The sequence below is a fragment of the Acanthaster planci genome, linkage group LG04 (assembly GCF_054643075.1).
Source record: "Acanthaster planci isolate LZ-2023a linkage group LG04, COTS_SCS, whole genome shotgun sequence".
Classification (NCBI taxonomy): Eukaryota; Metazoa; Echinodermata; class Asteroidea; order Valvatida; family Acanthasteridae; genus Acanthaster; species Acanthaster planci.
Window position 1 is genome coordinate 1,593,585 of NC_141780.1, and position 19,891 is coordinate 1,613,475.

At 40.8% G+C, this 19,891-nt stretch overlaps 2 protein-coding genes across 5 annotated transcripts; one reads left to right on the plus strand and one right to left on the minus strand.

Annotated features, from left to right (window-relative positions):
- Positions 1–49: 49 nt before the first annotated feature.
- LOC110982127 (death domain-containing protein CRADD-like) lies at positions 50–6,218 on the minus strand. The gene is made up of 3 exons (XM_022240325.2): positions 6,074–6,218; positions 4,107–4,529; positions 50–3,048 (listed from the first exon to the last, which is right to left on the minus strand). Exons 2-3 carry the CDS (start codon positions 4,504–4,506, stop codon positions 2,687–2,689), a joined length of 762 nt encoding a protein of 253 aa, XP_022096017.2. The 5' UTR covers positions 4,507–4,529; positions 6,074–6,218; the 3' UTR covers positions 50–2,686.
- A 49-nt stretch (positions 6,219–6,267) lies between these two features.
- On the plus strand, positions 6,268–17,914 carry LOC110982124 (uncharacterized). Of its 4 annotated transcripts, none has more exons than XM_022240322.2 (16): positions 6,268–6,387; positions 7,485–7,627; positions 8,795–9,061; positions 9,694–9,891; positions 10,422–10,529; positions 10,989–11,146; positions 11,617–11,767; positions 12,053–12,166; positions 12,709–12,897; positions 13,089–13,173; positions 13,547–13,647; positions 13,800–13,954; positions 14,631–14,839; positions 15,303–15,326; positions 16,636–16,775; positions 17,692–17,914. In XM_022240322.2, the coding sequence occupies exons 2-16, from the start codon at positions 7,535–7,537 to the stop codon at positions 17,785–17,787; spliced, it is 2,088 nt and encodes a 695-aa protein (XP_022096014.2). In that variant the 5' UTR covers positions 6,268–6,387; positions 7,485–7,534; the 3' UTR covers positions 17,788–17,914. The 4 variants fall into 4 exon arrangements, with proteins under 4 accessions (XP_022096014.2, XP_022096016.2, XP_022096015.2 ...); XM_022240323.2 differs by lacking the exon at positions 6,268–6,387 and adding an exon at positions 6,552–6,690; XM_087135335.1 differs by lacking the exon at positions 6,268–6,387 and adding an exon at positions 6,573–6,622.
- Positions 17,915–19,891: the final 1,977 nt, after the last annotated feature.

Below are 19,891 nucleotides of genomic sequence, written 5' to 3' on the forward strand. Positions count from 1 at the left end.
TTTAGAAATATATATATCCTGTCACTACACACATTCATTCAACTAAGAATAAAGTATAAATGCCATATCGCGTTTATTTACATTTTGAACAGACATTTACTGTTTGTGTAATATCTACATGTACAAACCAAAATATTAATAACACCACCCAAAACCATCCAAGATATCTTCAATTTTTGTTTAATTATGGTCTAACCTCACTTTTTATAGAATTAAAATACAGAATAATGAAAGTAGGGATTTTTAAAGCGTATGTACACAGCATTACTTATAACCTTGATTCTCTCAACGTAATATACATGTGTAATGTGCAATATAAACTCTAACTTCATCACGTCTTGAACACGTACACAATATGTGAGGCAATTACAAACAAAAATATGATTCAAAACCGAAGTGGCACATGTTTGTTCCCCTATTTAATTTCCCCAAAAACATGCAAAAGGTGTAAAGGTGTCGGACAAAAAGCTCCCAAGCACTCCTGGAGAAGTAAATTTATTCATATAGTTGTATACAGCATATAACTAATCTGCCACAGAAAAAAAACTTGAGGAAGGCTTACCTCTTAAACTCAAGGATTACACACTGATGGGCTACAGATGTTAAGCAATGAATCATAATGATTGACTACTTTCAAGGCCCTTCACTAGTAAACTTGCTAACTACAGTGCATGCAAGGGCGGATCTACAAGGACCAATTTTCTTGGGGGGGGTTGCCAAATTTGTCACAAAGCATTGTGGGTAACTTTCACACTGCCGATGATGTGCACATTTTATGAGCAAGTTTTGCACACGTGTATGTGTTGACACATGCACTTCCACTTTTCCAATCAGCTGGATTCCCAAAGCAGTCCATGTGATTGGATAGGGCAATGGGTACCAGTGAAATCAATTACAAAGCATATCTACAAATTCTGCGAAGTGTGCACATGATGCTTGCCAACCTTAGTCACTGAATTTAAGCAATCCCAACAGCAGATGATTTCTGGCTCTTGCAGAAAATATAATTCCTTTTCAGTTGGATTCAGTCTGAACATATTACCCTTGTCAATCCTGACTGACAGACATAAGGACCATCTGTTTGTGACAACTTGTGACAGCTTGAAGTTATTTCAAGTACATGTATTCTATAAGAAGACTCAGATAGTTTACAGGTGGGCCCACTTTTTTTGTTAATTTTTCAATCAATCATCTTTCCCATCTCAATTACGCTACAGGTTTGATTAATCAAACAGTAACCTCTGTTGCCTTCTGATTTCCACACAGGCATTTTTAGTATCAATCCACTGTAGCTTCAAACTACAATTGTTCTTTGCATGACTGGAAATATTTGAGGATTTTTTCTAGGCATTCGCTTACGAGTGCACTCGGAAAGGAAGCCTGTATTATCACAAAGTGAATTTTAATTGACTAAATAAGAAAATGTAACCAAAACATCAATACAGCGATCACAGGAGCACAGAATTCTGGCACTACAGAAGCAGTCAATTAATTGCAGTAACCTTGCACCTGCTATACAAAAGTGCTCCCAACATGATTACCGGCAGTTTGCACTGTGGCCTGTAAACTTCTGATCAGGGTTCTGGATGCTTTTTACATGCATGCCCTCCGATACAAACAAAACAGAAAAGCCCAATGAGCATGCCTGACACTATTCAAGTGTTTCTCAACTTGGTTGGACTGCAGTCAATAACTTGAGAGTTGCCATGCTGTATTTGTTGTAGACTGTCAGAAGCCCAACAAAACACCGAGCAAAGAACTCACACCTTGCCAAATTCATTGTGCCCAGGTGAAAATGTCAATCATCATGCTGAAACATACTTTACAAATTACACCACATAAAAAAAAAGTTGGTGATCGTCCCCACCTGCCCTAAGAAATACACCCGCCCCAATTTTTTATTTATTGGAAATAAATGGAAAAAATAGCCTTCTGGATGACCCCAGATTCAATTTAGCGACCTTCTGTTACGTGCTTCGGAAACAATTCTTCCAGGAATCGCTGATTACTCCCAAACATCTACATGTAAGAGTGCAGATTCACCTAACCTTGATTCCATGTCGCGGCAAGATCGAGCCCATGGGAACGAGGTTGAGATTCACCAAACCGTTAGCGTGTTTGTGTAAGCCGCATCTGAATTACTGGCTGCGGTTGTGGCCGCACGCGTAAACGTGTGGAAAAGAGAGCAACCGGCAAGGCAGCAACCACAATAGCTTTGTACAATGTGGCCGCAGCCACAGCGTGCCATTCGGATGCGGCCTCAACCTCTGCTGCAAGCTGGGTCAATACTCATTAGCGGCAGTCATTCCCAGATACTGATCTCACTTCACAGAGCTGCAGCACCGTAACCCTCTCTGAGAAAACCCTCTTATTTTTGCCTAACTTTTTGCCCTATCTCCTTTTGTGATGACTTGCCTGTGTCAACCCCTTTCGCAAAGAAGATAAAATGAAGCTTATTTTATATCTACTATTTTCCAATCCAGCAAAGATGTACAGTATATTGAACTGAAAAAAAACAAAACACCCTCCCACCCCAAGATTTTTTTTAAAAAGGACGCTCACCAATTTTTTTTTTCATGTGGCCTTAGAATGAAGCATGAAACAAATCTCATAATTTAGAATTTTTGATAATGATTTCTTGGAGTAGAGTAAAGAAAACTGAGGAAAGTTTGAATATATACACAGTTCATGCATTCATTAGGAATTCATACTTCTCCCGTCCGACGTTACACTGCTTCAGGGCCGTGACGAGTCTCAGAATGGTGGCATTCTTGTACTCCCGGTTCTTCCACTTGAGCAGGGCACTGTTGATCTGGCCCCAGAGGTTGAACTGGTTCTCTACCTTGCAGCGGTACATGTCGCTGTCTTTCAACCCCAGCAGGCTCCCTAGCTGCTCCCAGTCCTGGCCCAGGTTGCCGGCCAGCTGACTCAGGAGCTTTTCTGAGGGGATCATGTTGGGGCTCTTTGGATGGTTGCGACCCCACTCAGCAAGGTCATGGCTGGGAGCTTGGGATTGCTGAGGCTTCGAACAGAAGCCCTGTTTCGAGTCTGTGTTGAAAAAAAAGAAGAAGAAAATGTCAAAATTTGAAACGGAATTTCACATTTTGACCCTTGCTCTCTTGATGTCATTTTGGCCAGTCGAGCCAGATTTACCAAAGGATTGTGGAGGATGCCATATCTTGTCAGCAAAACTCCAAATGGAATAAATGGGAGTCTGCTATTTGGGTATCCAAAAAATTGGCTTGGCATTCCTCTTTGTGTTGCCAATTTCCAATGTAATAGTGTCTCTACAACAAAGCACGAAGCAATCAAGAACGAAAATACTGAAGAGATCTACTGGATGTATCAGGGCAAGGGTTTCATTACAATTTCACCATTTCAAGAGGTATTTTATTCCCTCCTGACCAAATCAATCTTTGGCACTGAGCTTGATACTCAAAAAATGCTTGACAACAATACTGTTCCAAACACCTCAATTTCTGAATATGAAAGAAACATGGATGCAAGAGATAAACTCCACAGGGCTGCAAATTCATATCCTTAGACAAAGGGGATGAGAACAGGTCAAGTGGAATTCTAGTTGCTGAAAGGCTTCTGCTATAGACTAAATCTAGCAATCGTAATATGAAGCCATAACTGCCGTGAGTGCCAGGCTCTCACATGCAGGTTGTTCCCAAGCACTAAAACTCTTTTCAACCACAAGGCTGTAAATGACAACTTTCCCAAACGTGAGCGCACCTCAAGTTTTCAAAACTGGCAAAGTACATGTAGAGACAGGCTGGTGGGAAAAATTTTTAGCCAAGACCCTGCGCCCAACGGGAGCACATATGGAGACCACACAGAAACTAGTCATATGCACTCATCAGCACATCCTGCGAAAAATGTGCATAAACCTGTACAGGACACAGAGAGTTTCTACCAAAGGACCATCCTTTCTATGTAAAAGCACACCCTCTGTTGTTCCTGCCTGACATGGATTAGTCTTTAAGGACCAAAATGCTTCCAGTGAACACATTACATGTACAGAGTTTAAATGTAGTTTCTACTTTCAGTGTGCTAGTGACACAAATTCTGAAAGAGCACTGGGTTTGATCAATCCTTGTTACCTGTACAATCACGGTGATTTTGTTCGGTGCACTTAACGGGTTGCCTGGGCTCAACAGGATATAGTTTAGTTTGCTGTTGCTGCTCCAAACGCATGGGTTCAGCCTGATGTTCCCAATCTTCCAGCTTCCTCTGCAACAGTTCGTACAGGTGGTTGTGCCCGGAATCCAGGTCCTTCAATGCAGCCATGAAGGTTATGAAGGCTCTGTCACCTCGGCGGGCCAGCAAGTCCAAGAGCTCACGCACTTTCTCCCTGCGCGTGCTCCTGGCATCCACTCTCTCCTTGTCGTCGGGAACGAGGACTCTGTCGGCTATCAAGTAGTCCATGACATCATCTGGATTAAGATCTTTGACCAGTGCCACACGACACTGGTCTAGGACATCTGCATACCTTGAAGACATACTCGTGGCTTTCCAGTTAATATCTGCACACACAAAAACCGGGACAATTGGTATCGTTTAGAAGGATATTGGATGTCGGGGTGCTCAGGAAATAGTCATAGGCATGGGCATGAAGACAATGCATGCTTAATGTGAATGGTCTGGTTGGCCAGCATATTGTGATGTCATCCCAAGGTACATGTATATACAGTTTGAATCACATGATACATGTACTTAATGAAAAAAAGAACATTAGAATCTATAATAAAATAAAAAAAAGTAGTCCATGTACAAATGAGAAAAGAAAAGAGCATTAGGCTGTTGAATAAGCAGAGGCTTGTAAAAACAGCCCTTAAGACAGAAGACATAACACGAACAACAACATAAACAACTACGAGACAAAAAAAACAGGACGGACAAGACAAGACATAAAAGACGTGACAATAATTGACAGAAAAATGTTACAAAAATTGTAATATTTGATGACGACTGAAATAACATAAAATAAAATAAAGGAGATATTAACCATAAGTACACAAGAAGATTAAAGCCACATTACATAATGGGAAAGAAGGGCTCTTTTATAATAGGTCTTAAGCTGGCCCACGTACAATGCCTTTCTACCATTGTGCAAAATCACCCCTGCGGTTCTTGCGATAAGGCTTATTGGCTCGAAGTCACACGGTCATGGCGTAGCGACAAAGCAGTGAATTTGAGTTCTCTAGGTAGATACAGATTTGACAGATATGGACTCCATGGTCGTTTTCCAATACTAGACTTCGGCTGCATCTCAGTCTTCAACTGAGTCGGGTCTTGTGATAAGGGACTTAACTTAAGTCGAGTCCAGTCATTGCCCATGGGACTCGAGTTGAGTCAAGTCGCCTGGAACTGGAGCGAGACTTGAATTGAGTCAATGACTCGAGTCATCACAACTTTGGTAGTCACCGTCTCACACTCAGTCACACTCTCCACTGAACACAGTGCAATCCACCTCATTTTGTATATTCATTAAGTCCTGTTTGCTAAGAAAAACTGGTATTGTCCTAGGAAAAGTTGATTTTGGCTATATTTCCAAATTTTGTTGGTGTTTAGGTCATGGTGACTGGTTTATAAAACTTTTTCCACTTGGATACCTGCATTATTCCCAATGGCAATTCCCTTTGGAGTTTGTTTCAGGGAACCATAAATGATGATGCATGCACAAACCGTATAGCCTATGAGCTATTCGCCAGCTTTTCACAGAGTGCACAACAGCAGTAACACTCCCAAGTCTGTTCATGGTCTTTCATTCTCTCAGTTGAGTTGGGACGCTAAATTAAAAAAACAACTGATTTTGCCCATTCACATTGTACTGACAGTCTGGTACCGAGCCACAGTGATAGCAAAGTAATGCAGTGAGCCATCCAGATGTTGCTGGTTTTTTAGTCCATTGAGTTACACCATAGCCTAGGCACGGAAACTCATGATCACGTATCACGATCGTTCGGTTGAGTCACTATAATTTAAAGTAACCCCGACTGCACCTATTTCAGTAGCCTAAATACAGTAAATTTTACAGAAAATGTTATCAAAATATTCTTTAACAAACCTCATTGTGCAGACATAACTATGTTCATCGATGTAATTCAGTAATTCGCAAGTTGTTTTAACTACATGTACCTCCCGTCGAATACGGCCAATTCGCTCGATCCGACCAAAGTACGCCCTCAAGAGGTTGAGCTAGTAGTCGGGATACTATGACGTCCTAAAACAATGGAAAATTATACGACTTTGATTCTGGGGACAAGACATGACAGATGAGATATCTGCGCTTGTGAAATCAAGGAAATTTGGGAAAATCCATGTCGTCATTGGCCTTGAACTAATTTCAAGCTTTTGATTTGTTTTGGAGTTAATATCCTCGTAAGTGGTGAATGCATGTATGATGCTTTGATTACAGAATCAAGCCAATGGATTTCCTTGATGCGTTGTTGTTATTTTAATGATTCAGTTCCGCCAGAAACACAGGCCTGCGATTTTTTTTCTCGACCCACTGTCATACGATACATACACGTACATCGTGTACGTGTGACTCGCATCGCTGGTTTCCATGGACGCTCGTTGGGAGCCCACACTACTATCATTCTTCCGGTCGGAGGTTGTTCCATTTATCGCACTCAAGTCTGGGCAAGGGGGCAACTCTCCCTTCACTTTGTACAGGGACTTGTATGTTTTCCCTTATTTTTGCTGCAACGTGATAAAATAGGCCTAGTATAGGGCCTAACTGAGTGAAAGTTAAGTGCACATGTTATGTAGGCATGGTAGACCTAGACTAGCAGTACTCCTCACTTACAAAGTGTACTTAGGCCCCTAGGCTACAGTGAAATTTCAAGCATATTGGTGTAGGCCTAAAGGTCAGAGGTCGGTCAATAGGCCCCCTAGGCCTAATTCAATTTTGGAAAGAGCTCCATATGCGAACAACACTAATTTCCCCTGAAATCATATAACAGCCATGATAAAGTGATAATGTTACTCCCCAACTATAGCGTCTGTCCAACTTGGACAGTCAACTGTACATGCTGCAGTTGGTCTGGCCCAACTGTTGTTGACCAATTCCTATAGAAAATTTCCCAACCTTATCCAAGTTTATGCATCTCGCACTTTACACATTTTAGCTAACATGGCACTTCATGTACATGTGTGACATGACATTGTAAACAATATGACTTTGGCACATGCTGGGCACATGCACGCTGGACCTATGTGCTGTAGTTTGTGCTAAGGTTATGGTGACTGGTTATGGAACTCCTTCCACTTGGAAACCTGCATAATACCCAATGCCCTTTGGACTTTGTTTCAGGGAACCATAAATGACGATCCATGCACAAACCCTATGGGCTTTTTGTCAGCATTTCACAGGATGCACAACTGCAGTGGCACTCCCGAGTCTCTTCACGGTCTTCTTGAGTTGGGGCGTTAAATTAAAAATCTGATTTTGCCCATTCACATTTTATTGACAGTCTGGTACCAAGCCACAGTGATAGGAAAGTGATGCAGTGAGTCAACCAGGATGTCGCTGGAACACTACGAGACTCTGAAGGCAGTGGGGAAGGGTAGCTATGGCGAAGTGTGGCTGGTGAAACACAGGAAAGATAAAAAACAGGTGATACCACTTATTCAATTCCTCCTACAGGGGTGTGATGTCTCAGGGGTTTGATGTCTCAGGGGTGTGATGTCTCAGGGGTGTGATGTCCCAGGGTTTAGGACCCCATCATTTTGATTTTTTAGAGGGTTATTACTTCAGGTTTTGCTGACTTTTTTCAGGGGTGTGAAAATTCAGCTTTTGAATCGATTGGAGCTTTTTTGTTCAGATGTTGACCCGGAATTTCAGCTTTTTTTGTACACCTGGTCTGTACAAAACTATGGGAACCTTTTACAATTCAGCATTTTGCTAGCTGTTTTCAGCTTTGATTTTAAGTGGCCTCGCACACCCCTATTTTTTGCACTCTATTCAAATCCAACTTCAGGATTCACATAATCATGGCCATTTAAGAGAGAAGTCGTACCTTGTTATCAATTAAAAGCCACGAAAAGTCACACTATTTTACTGTTTCTGTTATACAACCCCCCTTTTGGATGCTTTGAATTTCTCCTACCCCAATCTCATCCCTGTTCAGAGCACACATTTCAGTGGGTTAAATTTGGAACCGTGGTTATTGAACCCTTTGGAAATCCTAATTTGTGAGGCACCTCTGGAGAAGTGATTTAGGAGGAATGAGGCTGCTAGTACCCTTCTGAAGAGTAACATTAACCCTAACCCTCCTCAATCCTTCACCTGTTGGAGGACTGAGGAGTGTTAGGGCTAAGTAACTTTGACAGGCTTTTATAGGTTGATGTACATGTACACATATACATGTACCAGTACGAGAAGATTTGGAAAGATTGAGAATACGTCCTGCCTCCTGGCCTATACATTTATGGGTCGTGGTTCATTTTTAACTGTTAACGGTGTTCTCTTTTTCTTTTCTTGAAGAATGGCGTTTGTTGTTTTGTTCGTTCTCTAATAATGGGGAGGGAAGGATGGAAAGAAATCCTTTTTATCCCAGGACCACAGTTTTTGGAAAACTTTCAGAAAAAAGTCAGCAGTTGTGTTTGGGAGTGTCTAGACCCTGAATTCATGTAAATATGTACGTGTATTAAAATGTGAAATAATAGAGAACGCTGATCTTTTGTCTCTGTAATGCCTTTAGTACATGAATATTAATTGCCAAGTTAGCCTTCCTGCCTTATCTTGTTAGCCGCATCAACTTTTTGGTTTCCTTTTGACCAGTATGTCATCAAGAAGATGGAGATGTTGAATGCCTCGCGGCGCGAGAGAACAGCAGCTGAGCAGGAGGCTAAGCTGCTGTCCCGTCTCCGCCACCCCAACATCGTCTCTTACAAGGACTCCTTTGAGAGCGACGACGGCTACCTGTACATTGTCATGGGTTTCTGTGATGGTGGAGACCTGTACCATCGTCTCAAGGAGCAGAAGGGCATGGCGCTGGAGGAGAAACAGGTGGTAGAATGGTTTGTGCAGATTGCTATGGCGTTGCAGGTTAGTGGAGGAAAAATTTCTCCTCTTTGACAATTCCGGTAGCAGACATTTAGAGATGCTGTTTTCAACCTCATTATCACACGTAATTTTTGATAAATTTCTTTAAAAAAAAAGACAGTAGAAATTACTGCTATAGCGTTTAAATTCCACTCATAATGACAGCAGTAAGAGTGGGACCAAGTGACCACTTTTACCCGGCATAGCCCTCTTGTTATTTGATTTTGCAGTTGATGATGAAAATTTTGTCCGGTGGTAGAAGGTTATAGGATTTGCCTTCTGGTACAAGGATGGACTCTAATCTCAAGCAGGACGTAGATAATATTTTCCTGGTGACCTAACTCCAGTTCTCTCTTCTGAAAGAAGAAGGTTTGAACGAAGTTCAGAGGAGGATTCTGGAATGTGCAGTGTCCTTTTTCTTGGCCGTCCAGCTTTTGGACCCATTCAGGCTAATAAGCGGATTTGATTTTTCAGCCCGTATCTGATTTTTCAAATTATACTTAAAATATTATTTCCCTTTCCTCTCACCTCCCAAAACTAAACACGTTCCTTGTTCACTTCTTTCGTAAGGTTTCTGCAGGAAAACGTTGTCTTGCATACTTGTGGATTCTTCTATGCTTCATTTCTTCTTTCAGTACATGCATGAAAGGAACATTCTTCATCGTGACTTGAAGACACAGAACATCTTTTTAACCAAGAGCAAGATCATTAAAGTGGGCGATCTTGGCATTGCCAGAGTGCTTGAGGGAAACAACGATATGGCCACAACGCTGATTGGCACCCCGTACTACATGAGCCCTGAACTCTTCAGTAATAAACCTTACAACCACAAGGTACATTTATGAGCTATGGGTTCCTTGTTAAATGGGTTGGTGCAGTGCATTTGGTTGAAACCTGAAATCCTTGAAAATGCATCTCTCCTGTCAATCAACATCAATTTCAATTTTTGTTTTTACCTTTAAAAGGATCCTTTTCATTTTTATGCAAACACAAGTTTCCATATTCATGACCTACACTGCAATGTTATTTCGGGGAGAACATCTCCATGTTGCATAGTTTTGTGCACAAATACTGCTAGAATTTCTGATATTTTGCTGTTCTGCATTTCCCTTTCTTTGTAGTGAATGGTGGTTCACCACATTGCAATTTAACCAAAATGAAACCGTTGTCCGGAAAATCAGGAAATCATTTACATGCATAAGAAGAGTGCACTTTTCAATATATGTAACCCCAAAGGATGCCAAATCCTTTTCATAAACGGAAGAAAAATGCAAAGATGTGTACCAAATGCGTCAGAGAAAATTCCATCCCCTGGACCCTTTAACCTACTTTTAAACATTCTTACATTGGCGTTATATTTTAGTCTGACGTCTGGGCGCTGGGTTGCTGCGTGTATGAAATGGCAACGCTGAAGCATGCATTCAATGCCAAGGATATGAACTCACTGGTTTACAAAATATTGAGAGGAAAGGTGAGCAGTGGTGGCATAATGTACCAGAAATCCCGATATTTAAACAGGTCTTTAAGAAGTTTATTTCTTTTGTGTCTTAAAAACCAAAGAACATACATTATTACTGGCAAGAAGCTCCTTGTTTATGTGCTAGAATTCAGTCACTAACATGCATATACGTTTACTCACATCCCGTCTCCTTTCTCAAATTTGTTTGTGATTTAGTGCACAAAGTTCCAGAAAAACAAAACATCTGTGATCTGATTGATTTTCTCATGATGTAAAGCCAGATGTTCTCATAGTTCTCAAGTTTATGAATGGTAGAAACCAAAGAAAACCTTCAACTCAGCATCTTGTGTCCTTACTTAACTTTTTGGATTTTCTTGTTTGGTTGACCAGTTTCATCAGAGTGGTTTTTAGCCTAAATGTTTATTCATCTTGTAGTCTAACTAGAGTACTTGTTTTCTTGGACTTTGACAGATGCCGGCCATGCCAAAGTCCTATAGTGAGGAATTGATTGAGCTAATCAAAGCCATGCTGAACCTTGCCCCAGAGAAGCGACCCAGCGTGGCACGGATCCTACGCAATCCCTTCATCAAAAGGCACATAGCTATCTTCCTAGAGGGAACCAGATCAAGGTGTGTGTACATGTAGGACTCGGTGTTGATGGGTTAACTGTTAGAAACTGTCTATGTTATCCCTTAATCAGTGGGAAGTTTTACAAGGATTCTCCTCAAATCCTCCTCTGTGAAGGGTACATGTCATTGTACTTTAGCTTTCAATTTTAAATTGGTGTCGAGCCACATGCAAGCATGTAAGCTTCTAGGCCAGAGCTCACCTTACCTTTAAACCTTGAATCTTGTCTGCTGGAATTCGAAGCATCTGGTAGGGTAAAGGTTAATACAAGTTTTCAACATGCAGTCAACTTATCTGCATGTCAGCATCTGCAGTTTTTGCAAAGTCCGTTTTAAAACAAGATAAATATCAGTTCATCCCAATACCAAACCTGAGGGAGAATCACTACTTTCTGAATCTCCCTCTTTCCTCTAATTTCCTATTTTACACATCTTGAAAGGACAAAGGTATTTTGTTTTCCTTCTAATGCCAGGCGGCCGAATTCTGGAACCTCTGAAAGGAGACCGTCCAAGCCTGATGTTACGGACGTCTCCAACTTCTCACCGCAAACTGCAGCTGTCAGTGATGTGCCTCCAGGGGGCGCTCTGTCGCCTATCACTGAAGTCCCTACCAAGAGTGAAAAGGTATGCCGAGGTAGACAGAAGCCATGTCTTGGTAATGCTAAGCATTCACCAACCAAAATATTGTCGGATAGAAACTGTTCATGACCAATTCTGAGCTGATTGATTTCTTGGCTAAAACAATTTCTGGAGCCAATTGCATCCCATTTTAGGAGCATTTTGTTTTGAAGAGATTTATGAACTTTATTTATGAACTCAAATAACCATTTGCAAAAACTATATATGAGTTTTGGTCATTATGGGTAATAATCAGCAGAAAAGGATTTTTTTTCAACCTCTTCTGTGAAGAAACCCTCATCTACCCCGCGAGTCTCCAGCGGAGATGCCAAGAAGTCGGCCAAGACGCGTCCCTCATCATCAGGGTCCAAGGACAAGAAGGATTCTGCCAAAGATGGTGCTAAGGTCAGATGGCCTGAGGCAGTGGATTGTTAATGCAAGTTAAATGCCTTGCCCAGGAACACAACTCAAAGCCAGCAGCTGGATTCAAACCTCTGACCTCTGACCCACCGATGTCGAGTCACAAAAGCTGGCCATGTAACACAGACTGACATTTCTAAGCTGCTTAAAGATTCACCACACAAACAACAAATTGTATGAAAATTGATCTTAACGTAATGATTGTATGATGAACAATAAGATTTGCTGTCAGATAAAATTTATCAAGGAGGAAATGATCAAGTTTTCTCTTATAGGAATTGTGAGTTCTAATTTGTAACAGGAAGTTTCTTTCTCTCACTTGACAATTAAGTGAAACACTCAAAATGTATGTTACTTTTCAAAACAGATACTGGAGTTTGCAAGCAATTTTGAAAAAGTAACAATTAATTTGACTTTCTGCATCTGAATGGTTTGTATATAAACGGGGCATGGGAGAAGCAATTATGAACAATTTGGCCTTGAAAGTTTCAACACAAAATTCATACATACTTTTGGATCTGTCACAGAGTGCTGCCTCAAGGAAGCCCCGCCCTCTTCCAACTCCGCCCACCAATGCCGGTACACCACGCAAAAGCGCCAGTGTCAGCAAAACCCCGTCAGGCAGTCGTAGCACGGCTGCCTCCTCATCGTCTTCTTCCAGCTCCGTCTCCAGTTCCAAGGAGAGCGTGGCCACGCCCAGGACAGAGGAGGAGGGGGTTAGGATTTTAAAGAGAGCAAACTTGTTTATTACTTTCTAGTCCCGTTTATTTACTGATTTCTTAGGACATTTTTTCAAATCATTTAGAAATGCAGTAAATAAGTTTATGAGTAAAAAGTTCACTACTGACTGCCAAAAATGCAACGAATTCCAAGGGATCACGAGGGGTTTTTCCACCGTTCTTTGCAGAGACGGTCAGTGAACCCCTCCGCCAGAATGAGACGACGAGAAAAGCTGAGAGAATCACAAGAGGGGGCAGCCACTGGTCCAACAGGTATGCTCAAAGATTGTGATAAAGTGTCTTGCTTATGGACAGAAGCCCCGTGAGGATTTGAATTGTACCAGCGCAGTGAAGTCTCTTCCACAAGAATTATTCAATTTTCTGTATAGAACGAAAGGATGCTCTGTTTTAACCCAAATAAAGCCAATATCAAATCCTGAATCTTTCTATTCAAAACAAACACTGCCATTTTTCATCAAGTTCAAAATTTTTCTAAATTTTAGTTGCTTAACATTTGGGAAGAGATAAGGCACACTTTCCTCTCCCAAAATCAAAATCTAATATTTTTGGAAATATTGTTTTAATACCCGGAAAATAATTCTCTTGTTTGTGTTTCAAGAATTTAAATTTTATTTATGTCTTTCAGTGCGCAGTTCTGCTGACTCTGCAACTAGCAGAAAGTCGAGCAACAATGTGGTGAAAACGAGAGCCTCACGCTCAAAGTCAGATCCAACCCCCCCACACGTGGTGAGTTTCCATCATGTCCAGTTTTCTATGTTGACTCCCCAACACGAACACTTGGAAAAGACAGTAAACTCAAGACAGAAATGCTCATTTCCAAATTTCAGGATTGTTTAATCTGCCATGAATTACAGCAGCCTCTCTATTTGTCTTTGAAGGTCAAGGTTAAAGGTCATGATCAAGTGGACTCGACTGCATCAAAGGTCAAAGGTGAGGATGAGGTTGATACACCATCAGGGCGTGCCGACAGACCAAGTGTTGGAGATGACGACTCGGATGATTCTACCGACGCCCCAGAGAAAGCCAAGAAACGGTATGGTTATCAGTTGTGTCTATCTTCTGCACGTTTTCTCAACCTTTTTTTTGTGTGGCCTCATCACAAGGTCCGTTGATAGTGATATGCATTGGTATCCTGTTGACTGTCTGCCAAGAACCTTGTTCTTGGAGACTGTCATTTCGTTGTGGGTAGTTTTTTAAGCACCAAATGGTGCTCACAAGTTGTCAGTTTTTGCCTGGTATGCACAGGCAAGCCTTGAGCTTCATGAGGCTGGACAACACAGTCTGACAGTAATTTCCTTAGCAATAGAAAAACTGCTCAGCTGAATCAGGTCACCAGTGAAGATTTCAGGCTGTTTACATGAATTTGAATATGACCGGTTCCCTGCTACCTTTGGCTTGGGCAGGTGAATTCACTCATCAGTGTTTCGAGGAACTTTCTTCTGAAAGTAGACGAAATCCAACAACAGTTGGCAGCATTGCTGTTCAGTCCATCTCAAGTCCATCTCAAGTCAACCACAAATCAAGCTTCATATATTGTCACTCTCTTCCTACTTCATGCTTACTGTCACAGTTTACTTCTGCAGATTGTGACTGATTAAAGACCAGATTACCAATGAGGTGAGACCTGACCAAATTCTGTCCAACACTTTCACGGTTTTTTTTATTGGAAATAAGTACCTTATATCCTGTCACCCCTTTCCGTCACCCAGTGAGGAAAAAGAGATGTCAGCTTTCTCCTCCCTCTTGGAGTCCACTCTGAAACTGGACGTCCCCAACATAGAGGAGGAAATCAACGAATCCCCCGACGAACCGGAGGACACACCTGATAGCTCCGTCAGACGTGGAAGTGTGGACCCCTTGAGCGGCACAGTCGACATCTTCATCAAGCCGGCAGCCCCAAGAGCTCCCAAGGGACTGGGTGAGTCGGCCTGGAACAGTTATCAGAATTGTCCTGCAGTTAATCTAAAGACAGGTGTAGGAAATGGGTATATCAGTATGTGGCAAGATTTAGACCACATGTTAGCTGTTACCACTTTACTGGGTAACCTTGCAGCTTTAATTCACAGTTAAGAATATTTAATAGATTGGCGCATTACACATTTTAGCCACTGTGCATTGTATGTATTCTTATGAGATCCATTAAGGGATTTCAGCTTTGATTGTCTTGACGAAGGGCTAAGAAAGTTTCTCCTTCAAGATGTAAAGACTGACTGGCGTTAGATTAAGCTCTAAACTTTATTTGGGCAATAGACTTCAGTTGGGCAGGAACACCGAGGTTACCTTGCTTGTGCTAGAAAAGATTATCATCACTTAATCCTTTCCCATTTCTTTTGCATTGAATTCATCCCGCTTGCAATGTAACACATTTTTTCATCAACCAGGTTCTCCAGGGATGCCTTTTGCCCGTGAGTTTGGTGCAACATCATTCTGTTTAAAAGCACCATTTCATAACTTATCATGAAGCATGCTTGCACTGTTCAAGAGCATGTTCAGAGGGCTTGTAACTTTATCCAAATTGATTATAGATTTTGTTTACAAGAGCTCCTGTGATATTGGACTCATTTTGTTTAAGTAATTTTATTTTGCTTTTAAATTTTGTTGTTGTCTTCGTTTTTTGAAAGCATGTATATACTAACCCATGCATGCGTTTATTTATGTTTCATATTATATGCACTTTTCACTGCAATGAACATGCGCAATTTTTTTTTTTAGTTCAAATCTGTGTCTTGAGTTACTTTTGTTTTTAGTTTGAGCACCAAAGCCAGGCGTACGTATACAGACCAATCTGAGGGTGAAACCACTGTATTCTCATAAGGCCTACCAGCATTGTGTAAGGTGCCCTGACACCTGTTGTCTTAGACTAACCATGGGTAGTGGTGTTGGAACTTTATGGGGTTAGAAGCGGGCCTGTACTTGGATTGGTCGCTTTGCACAATCAAAGGTGATTTCTTTGGTTCTTGTTACACACAGAAAATATATTCAAATATGGATAGTGGCTGTCTCCTTTAGTTAAAAATGGGATGACTTATGATTGATCTTTCTGGGTATTTTCGTGACACTGATCGTCGCATGCTCAACAGTTTGGTGAACTATTGTCACTTTCAACTACAAATGGTGGACTGACTGACTGTTCTGTACAGCACGCCATGAAATATTGTCAAGTTCATCCGGGGACTGTTACTTTGTAGTATGTGTCCAAGGAACATGCACATGACACAAGGGCGGTTCATGTACTCATGAATAATATCTCTGAAAATATCAAAAAGTCTGCAAGCATTTTTGTGTTAATGTGGTTGGAGAAATAATGTAAATTGATGTGGTCCAAAAGTAAACAACCTTAGCCGTTAGCCGTACACTAAAAATACAGTACGTGCAAACATGTGTGAGATGAAACACAAAATACTGAAATATCATAGGGAAGCTACAACTAAATCTAAATGTTAAGCCAGAGATTCATGCAGCATGCGATTATTGTTGGTATCATTGTTTGTTTCATCATAACATTGGTTGAAACCTTTAAATGGGTTGAGATTGATATACGATCCAAAGCACAAGTAACAAACAGTGTGTTGCATTGCCTGGTAACTCAAATCAGCTCCGAAACTTTGACTGTGGTTAAAACAATTTTCAGAATGACCTCTGTCCATTTCTCCCACTGAAGTGTAAAAAAATGCACCGGGAACAGTTTTAACTGTATTCTTACGTTCCCTGCAGGCAATGCGACAATGACAACATCTGGACGGCTCATGGACAGGATTGCTGCCTTAAGGAAAGACATCATGAACGGCATCGGCATTGAGGTACTTCAGAAGGCTTACGACTGCCTTGATAACGAAGACGAAGACTCAGTTGAGGTAAGACAGGTTCCTAGGGTTGTTACAGTTTTGATTCTTGAGAAAGTCGGACCTACAGAGTACCGAAGTGTGACGTCATTGTGAACCAAAAAGTGCAGTGCAAATGAATGGAGTACGTGCGCGTGTTGGTTCTCCCGCTGGTTCTTATGCTAATGCCTTTTACACACTAATTGTGTGCGTGATGTATTCACTTTGGTACTCTGTCGTAGCAAGCAGCTTGAAGAGTTGACGGTACATTCTCCAATCTAGTACTCAAGTTGCTTCATGATTCTTTGTCCGTCAGATCAACCTTTTGGAACTATCTCATGGTTTGTGTCACAGGCTTGTGTCCCCTAAGTTTGCAAGAATTCGCATGAATTTTATCCTCTTCATGATGCATGACACAGTTGTCCTAAGTGTGCAATTGTGAAAATAATGGAATTCTGTGCTAACTGATGATTGACGGGAGTGACCCGCAAAGCCTAAAAATTCAAGGACCTAATGTTTCAATACTTGCAATTCACAATATAGTGCACTACCAAAAGGTTGCCATTGTGGGGCCATGACTAAGTGTATGGTTGGTAAAAGCATGGTATTTATCTATGGATAAATGGTGTTGATTTTGTTTGACGGTTTATTTGGTGGGAGGGAAGTATTGGATCAACATTTGGCCCCAACAAACAAATGTCATCAACAATACCAGTTCCCTACACTGAGCTGATAAATATGATTTGTTGACCATGTCCCATAATACACTGCAAAAAAGGGCCTGTTTGTGGCATTCTCTTGGTGCAGTACACTGTTTTGTGAATCACCTCTTTCAAAGCAGAATCTTTCTGAAAGGCGATTTGTAATGAGCTTAATTATTGGATAAGACATCCGAAGCACTCCTTCAGAATTTTCACGTAAGCCACTGCTTTCCTTGTGCTTTGAATAGGCCACACTGGTTGCGCTGATGGGGCGAGCAAAGTTTGAGATCTACGGTGGTAAGATTTGGCAGCTGAAGTTCTGTGAGGAGACGGTATTTGGTTGACATGGCAACAGAGGTCAGTGAATATGCTCTAAGAGAAAGAAATGGTAACCCAGCATTGGCTGTTCATGTCAGTGCATCAGGTCATTGAGATGTTTCAGCAACCGCTTCAGAAACTACAAGTGCTTGGTGTCAGTTGTAAAGAGATGTTTCTCAAAGTATCAAAGATGTTTCTACAACTGCATGGAAAACTAAACGTGCTCGACGACATTATTATTGGATGTTTCTCAGAATTCTGCAAATATTTCTAAGAGGATAAGCTGTGACTTACCTCTCACTGCTGAAGGAGTTGTACTTCTGCTCTGAACAATTAACAACCTTTTGAAGTTCCAAATTGTTCCAAAAGTTCATCAATTGGAAGACTTTGCCTGAACTGTCAATGGATTGTGTAGATGCAATTACATCACAAGGCGACACACAGGCTCCATAACGTCTTGAGGAATTGTTGCTCTTTTTCTGCATGGACCTTCTTATTCCTGAAGATTTTTTGAACCATTGAATTCAGGACTTCAAGACTTTCTCAACAGTGTTTGATGGAAACTTCTACAGGGTACTTCAAAGTGTAACTCATGAAATTGTAGGTTGTTGAGTTCAGATAGGCCCTGACTCATTTGTGCCCAGTTTAACCGTAACCCCAAGGGGGGTATGTAAAATTATATTGAAATTGGAGGATTTGGGACTGTTAAGGTTAATGGTGGGAAGACGCAAAAATACATGTGTGTTTTTGTGAATATCTTTTGCCCTCCAACTAGAAAATTGCCTCTTAATTTTTTTCATTTTAAAGTGCCTTGTCAAATAATGTGAAATTCCATTTCTTTTGTATTCTTCATGAATGCAAGCGGATTAAAGATTGAGTGAACTGCTGTGCAGTACAAGATTTATTGGCACTTGAAGTTTCCACGAAACATTACTCAAATTTTGTGTGTTTATTCCTCTTCAACCTTAAGGAAGGCCTTACTTCTTGATGTCTTGAAATGTAACGACCTTTAATAAAAGAAAAAGAATTGATAGTTTTGTAACAAGGAATTTTTTTTCAAGTAAAAAGTCTTCAGTGTACATTTTAGAGTGTCTTGTCTGGTACATGTGCCTGAGAACTCGCCAAGAAATCCAATAAAGTCAATCCTGTAGCTGTACTGCTCCTGCATGGTCGGTCGAACCGTGTGAATATAGCTATTTTACATGAGATGCACATGCATGAGATTTGCTGTTGTACATTTGCAACGATTCAAAGTTGTATATTGTGCAGTGTTACAGTCAAGATTTCATCTTATTTAAGGAACACAAAGTAATGTCTATTTAGCCTGAAGTTGTGCAAAATATATTATCAAAAATGAATGATTATGGACTTTTGAAAATTTATGCACAAACATATGGCATTTTTAGGTTCGATATTTTGTTATTTTAGGGTCAGTCAGGCCAAATTGAAAGTATTCAAACTTTTCGGTACTAGCTGGTATTTTATTTAAATTTACTCTTTGGGCATTTTCTGCATAGTGTATTTTGCCAAAGTCATTAAGGTTCTGAAAATATGCCACTTGATGAAGATTTTGTCTGCCAGCTACAGAGATTTCAGTAATGCATCATAGGTTTTCCCATTCTTTGGAAAAGGTGAACTTATACGGTGAACAACAAACTCCACAAACATGTAAAGTACTGAGCAATTTGCATATTTTCAAGATTACATCATTTTATCATTGACATAAAGTCTGAAGTAACCATTCTGAACATTTGTAAATACACGTCTAAATGCTGAATTGTGAGTATAAATTTGTATATATTCATGTAGGTGGTTTATCTCAAAAGCTAGTCTGGCAAGTGTGTGTTTTCTTCTAGCATGCTACAGTACTCTGTCTCATACATATTCATAGTAAGGCTCTCTAATTTGTCTGTTGATTATGAAGCACAAAGGTTATGTCTGAAATACTTGGCTACGGCTATGGTCATATGTTTGCCTGCTAGCCAGCAGCTGCAGCCATTTCTCATAGATATGTGTGGTATTGCCAGCCGTAGCCAAGTATTTTAGACACAGCTTTGGTGTGAATAGACCAGGTTGTATTCCTATTAAAACATTCCCAATAGTCCAAGTCTTATGACACTCAAGTAGTGG